General features: G+C 44.4%; 1 protein-coding gene across 2 annotated transcripts in view; it reads right to left on the bottom strand.

Moving 5' to 3' along the window:
- Positions 1–294: 294 nt before the first annotated feature.
- Positions 295–6,667, bottom strand: part of LOC131355523 (programmed cell death protein 10) — a 6,784-nt gene continuing 411 nt past the window's right edge. Inside the window, exons 2-8 of one of the 2 annotated variants that reach the window (XM_058393860.1) lie at positions 5,842–6,066; positions 5,672–5,725; positions 3,159–3,276; positions 1,842–1,968; positions 1,163–1,241; positions 673–755; positions 295–508 (exon numbers count right to left, since the gene is read on the bottom strand). In XM_058393860.1, coding sequence (XP_058249843.1) covers positions 427–508; positions 673–755; positions 1,163–1,241; positions 1,842–1,968; positions 3,159–3,276; positions 5,672–5,725; positions 5,842–5,931 — 633 coding nt within the window. In that variant the 5' untranslated portion in view covers positions 5,932–6,066 and the 3' untranslated portion in view covers positions 295–426. Of the gene's footprint in view, positions 509–672; positions 756–1,162; positions 1,242–1,841; positions 1,969–3,158; positions 3,277–5,671; positions 5,726–5,841; positions 6,086–6,667 lie in introns of those variants that run through there. The other variant, XM_058393861.1, reaches the window with a different exon arrangement.

The following is a 6,667-nucleotide window of genomic DNA, read 5'->3' on the forward strand; positions in this document are numbered from 1 at the left end:
CCCCCACACACACACTCTCACTCCTTCACACATCCCGTCTCCCCCCCACACACTCTCACTCCTTCACACATCCTGTCTCTCTCTCTCTACCCCCCCACACTCTCACTCCTTCACACATCCCGTCTCTCTCCCCCACACACACACTCTCACTCCTTCACACATCCCGTCTCCCCCCCCACACACTCTCACTCCTTCACACATCCCGTCTCTCTCTCCCCCACACACACACTCTCACTCCTTCACACATCCCGTCTCTCCCCCCCACACACTCTCCCTCCTTCACACATCCCGTCTCTCCCCCCCCCACACACTCTCACTCCTTCACACATCCTGTCTCTCTCTCTCTACCCCCCCACACACTCTCACTCCTTCACACTCATCCACGCTCTCTCAATCTCTCTCTCCAACGTTCTCTCTCTCGGTTTCCTAGGCGACGGTTTTGAAGGTCTGCAGGATCAGGTTGGTTTGGTGAATCAGTCGGTTGGCACTATTGAACACGTTTATTGCTCTGTGGGTCAAAAAAACACAAAATTAATATTAATAATGAAAAATATTATTGTTATTATTATAGGAATGATGAAATGATTCAGAAGTCACTGATTCATCTTCCTTAGTGATTTGTTCACCAGTAATGAATCATTTGTCAGTGAATCATCAGGACTGGTCACTTACTTTCCGTCTTTGAAGTAGGTCTTCAGTGTGTCGCTGAAACTTTTCGAGTATTTCACAAATTCCTTCTTTTGGTGTTCAAGCGCCTGCAAATGATCAAGTAAACAAACTGATAAATAAGTAAAGGGATCTGGGTTAGATTAGTGTGAGGTTGATGGTATATATGGGATTAGTGCAGAATTCCAGCAAGTCTTCAGATTTCCCAGAAAGCACTGGTGCAATCTGTTTCCTTTTCTAAAATCACAGACCTTTCCATTCATTCAGACTCCGGCTAATAATGCGTTAATCGGACGCTCATCTTATGCTAACGTTACATAGTCTTACATTACCCTCAAACTCAGACAAAATAAAATATAACTTTGAGAGGGATACCGCACACTGTGTGTGTGTGTGTGTGTGTGTGTGAGAGAGAGGGAGAGAGAGAGAGAGAGAGAGCAAGAGAAAGAGAGAAAAAGAGAGAGAGAGAGAGAGAGAGAAAGAGAGAGAGACTCACCCTGCGGTTCTGATACTGGTATTTCTTGAAGACGTTGTTGACGGTGTCCAGCAGCTCCTTTATGGCACTGGCGATGTCTCTGAAATTTATGACAAATGAAACAGCAGATTAAACTGAACTCTGAGGACCAGCTAAGGCACTGAGGCACACTGACAAGACTCTGAGGCACTGAGGCACACTGACAAGACTCTGAGGCAGTGAGGCACACTGACAAGACTGAGGCACACTGACAAGACTCTGAGGCAGTGAGGCACACTGACAAGACTCTGAGGCACACTGACAAGACTCTGAGGCAGTGAGGCACACTGACAAGACTCTGAGGCAGTGAGGCACACTGACAAGACTCTGAGGCAGTGAGGCACACTGACAAGACTCTGAGGCAGTGAGGCACACTGACAAGACTCTGAGGCAGTGAGGCACACTGACAAGACTCTGAGGCAGTGAGGCACACTGACAAGACTCTGAGGCAGTGAGGCACACTGACAAGACTCTGAGACAGTGAGGCACACTGACAAGACTCTGAGGCAGTGAGGCACACTGACAAGACTCTGAGGCAGTGAGGTGATGCTGTGACTGGTACAGCTCCAACCCTGGAGTAGAGATCTTAGGACAGGAAGTGGAGGAGGAAGTGGAGGAGGGAGTGGAGGAGGGAGTGTAGTGCCGTGTATCTGAGTCTCACTTTATAGTCTGGAGGAAGCGCACTCTGTCGTTTATCTCGTCTGGAATTTTACTCAGGATCTGCTTCAGTGCTCGGGCTTTATCATTCAGGTCCTGAAACTCCTGCTCTGGCCTCTCGATCAGATACTCTGGGAAAACACACACACACACAGAGTAAATAAACAATACCCCTTAAACACAACACTGTCTATAGACACTCCCCCAAATCTACATCTCATTTACATAACACTGTCTATAGACACGCCCCCCCAATCTACATCTCATTTACATAACACTGTCTATAGACACTCCCCCAAATCTACATCTCATTTACATAACACTGTCTATAGACACGCCCCCCCAATCTACATCTCATTTACATAACACTGTCTATAGACACTCCCCCAAATCTACATCTCATTTACATAACACTGCCTATAGACACGCCCCCCCAATCTACATCTCATTTACATAACACTGTCTATAGACACCCCCCCCCAATCAACATCTCATTTACATAACACTGTCTATAGACACGCCCCCCAATCTACATCTCATTTACATAACACTGTCTATAGCCACCCCCCCCCCAAATCCACATCTTATTTACATAATACCTGTCTATAGACAAGCCCCAAAATCCACATCTCATTTAAATAACACTGTCTATTGACACACCCCCAAAATCTACATTATTTACATAACATTATCTATAGACACTCCCCGAAATCTACACCTCATTTACATAACACTGTTTATAGACAAGCCCCCAAAATCTACATCTCACTGACATAACACTGTCTACAGACACGCCCCCAAAATCGACATTATTCACATAACACTGTCTACAGACACGCCCCCAAATCTACATCTCATTCACATAACACTGTCTACAGACACGCCCCCAAATCTACATCTCATTTATATAACACTGTCTACAGACATGTCCCCAAAATCTACATCTCATTTACATAACACTGTCTATAGACACGCCCCCCAAATCTACATCTCATTTATATAACACTGTCTATAGACAAGTCCCCAAAATCTACATCTCATTTACATAACACTGTCTACAGACACGCCCCCAAAATCGACATCTCATTTATATAACACTGTCTATAGACACGCCCCCAAATCTACATTATTTACATAACGCTGTCTATAGATACACTCTCATTTGAATAACACACTCTACAGATATACCCCAAATTAACATTATTTACCTAAGACATGCCCATCACACACACATTAAGAGCTGATTGGTGTTAATTATGCAACACACACACATTATTTACATGTAAGAGTTTAATCCACACACACCACTCACACAACCTACCTTCAACATCATCTGCAGCCATGCGCAGTAACGACTCTGTGAAGTTAATCTCCACGTTTTTCTTCTCCAGGATCTTGATGATGATTTCCTGAGTGAGACCCGGGTTCTCCTTCTCCGCCTGCACCACAGACCAGCAGAGCTTTAATCCTGCACTCGGTTCACACAGGGCATCACCACACAGAGTCTGTACAGATACTACATACACCCTGACACTCAATTTACATAACACACGCCCTAACACCCTGACACTCAATTTACATAACACACGCCCTAACACCCTGACACTCAATTTACATAACACACGCCCTGACACTACATCGCATTTACATAACACACGCCCTGACACTACATCGCATTTACATAAAACACGCCCTGACACTACATCGCATTTACATAAAACACGCCCTGACACTACATCGCATTTACATAAAACACGCCCTGACACTACATCGCATTTACATAAAACACGCCCTGACACTACATCGCATTTACATAAAACACGCCCTGACACTACATCGCATTTACATAAAACACGCCCTGACACTACATCGCATTTACATAAAACACGCCCTGACACTACATCGCATTTACATAAAACACGCCCTGACACTACATCGCATTTACATAAAACACGCCCTGACACTACATCGCATTTACATAAAACACGCCCTGACACTACATCGCATTTACATAAAACACGCCCTGACACTACATCGCATTTACATAAAACACGCCCTGACACTACATCGCATTTACATAAAACACGCCCTGACACTACATCGCATTTACATAAAACACGCCCTGACACTACATCGCATTTACATAAAACACGCCCTGACACTACATCGCATTTACATAAAACACGCCCTGACACTACATCGCATTTACATAAAACACGCCCTGACACTACATCGCATTTACATAAAACACGCCCTGACACTACATCGCATTTACATAAAACACGCCCTGACACTACATCGCATTTACATAAAACACGCCCTGACACTACATCGCATTTACATAAAACACGCCCTGACACTACATCGCATTTACATAAAACACGCCCTGACACTACATCGCATTTACATAAAACACGCCCTGACACTACATCGCATTTACATAAAACACGCCCTGACACTACATCGCATTTACATAAAACACGCCCTGACACTACATCGCATTTACATAAAACACGCCCTGACACTACATCGCATTTACATAAAACACGCCCTGACACTACATCGCATTTACATAAAACACGCCCTGACACTACATCGCATTTACATAAAACACGCCCTGACACTACATCGCATTTACATAAAACACGCCCTGACACTACATCGCATTTACATAAAACACGCCCTGACACTACATCGCATTTACATAAAACACGCCCTGACACTACATCGCATTTACATAAAACACGCCCTGACACTACATCGCATTTACATAAAACACGCCCTGACACTACATCGCATTTACATAAAACACGCCCTGACACTACATCGCATTTACATAAAACACGCCCTGACACTACATCGCATTTACATAAAACACGCCCTGACACTACATCGCATTTACATAAAACACGCCCTGACACTACATCTCATTTACATAAAACACGCCCTGACACTACATCTCATTTACATAAAACACGCCCTGACACTACATCTCATTTACATAAAACACGCCCTGACACTACATCTCATTTACATAAAACACGCCCTGACACTACATCTCATTTACATAAAACACGCCCTGACACTACATCTCATTTACATAAAACACGCCCTGACACTACATCTCATTTACATAAAACACGCCCTGACACTACATCGCATTTACATAAAACACACCCTACATCGAATTTACATAAAACATACCCTACATCTCATTTACATAAAACACACCCTGACACTACGTCGCATTTACATAAAACACGCCCTGACACTACATCGCATTTACATAAAACACGCCCTGACACTACGTCACATTTACATAAAACACGCCCTGACACTGTCTCATTTACATAAAACACGCCCTGACACTACGTCGCATTTACATAAAACACGCCCTGACACTACATCGCATTTACATAAAACACACCCTGACACTACGTGGCATTTACATAAAACACGCCCTGACACTACAGCACATTTACATAAAACACGCCCTGACACTACATCGCATTTACATAAAACACGCCCTGACACTACGTCGCATTTACATAAAACACGCCCTGACACTACATCTCATTTACATAAAACACACCCTACATCTCATTAACTGATATAAAATGCAAACACTGATATAAAAATGCTCCAGTTTTCCGTATAACGATTGCCATAAAATGATCTGTAATCTGCTAGCGTTAGCCTGACCCCACTTCCTTGTTAGCGGGATTACGGGTGTGTAGTAAACACGTCCTTCTGCGCGACTGGACTCAGAGAAATGAAGAAAATGTTTTTGGAGAAATCTGTTGCTGTTAAAGTCCAGGTGTAAATCAAACCTACTTTAATAAACGCTGCACGCAGAGTCTGAGCCGCTGACAGGTTTATTCTCTCCAGCTGTGTCAGAAACACACACACACACACACAGAGCGTTAATCATGTACATCATCATCATCATCCAGCTGCTGTAAAGTGAATGATCAACTCCTGGGTGGACTTTGTGGTGAGATTACCTCGTTGAAGACGGGATACATGACGGCGTATAGCGTCATCGAGACCATGGAACTCGTCTCTGCTTCATTCTTCATCTCTTCCATTGTCATCCTCAATACATGGACAACCGCATGGGAGAAAAGGCCAACTGGAACTGGAGGACGTGGTGGAGGAACACGGCTCTGTGAACACCACGATTCTGGGAATTCTGCGACTCCGGCGCTCTTCCTGCTCCGGGATCGGGGCTGACGTTACAGGGCAGAATGATGACATTAACTCACAGACACGCCTCTCTCCACAGTTCATCTCCTGTACATGAGTAAAATATACACACCTGATCCAGCTCTCTCTCTCTCACACACAGATACACACACACGCACACACACACACACACACACACACGCACACACACACAGACACACACGCACACACACACAGACACACACACACACAGACACACGCACACACAGACACACACACACACACACAGACACACACACACACACACACAGACACACACACACACAGACACACGCACACACACGCACACACAGACACACACACACACACACAGACACACACACACACACACACACACACACACACACGCACACACACCCTTCCTGAGGTTAACATGGGTGTGTTAGAGATGAACAAAACACCCAGAGGAAAGGTAAACAGTGCTCTAGACCACAGGTATAAAAAGTGTTATTAAACCCTGTGTGAGATGATTAGGTGAGTTAGACCTGTAATACAGCTGTAATAAACATGTTATAAACCTCTTACTCTCACTCAGACACAACTCCAGTCGTGTAAATCATAATAAAGCGCTCTGTCAGGACACTG

This window comes from Hemibagrus wyckioides, linkage group LG07, assembly GCF_019097595.1.
Source record: "Hemibagrus wyckioides isolate EC202008001 linkage group LG07, SWU_Hwy_1.0, whole genome shotgun sequence".
Lineage (NCBI taxonomy): Eukaryota > Metazoa > Chordata > Actinopteri > Siluriformes > Bagridae > Hemibagrus > Hemibagrus wyckioides.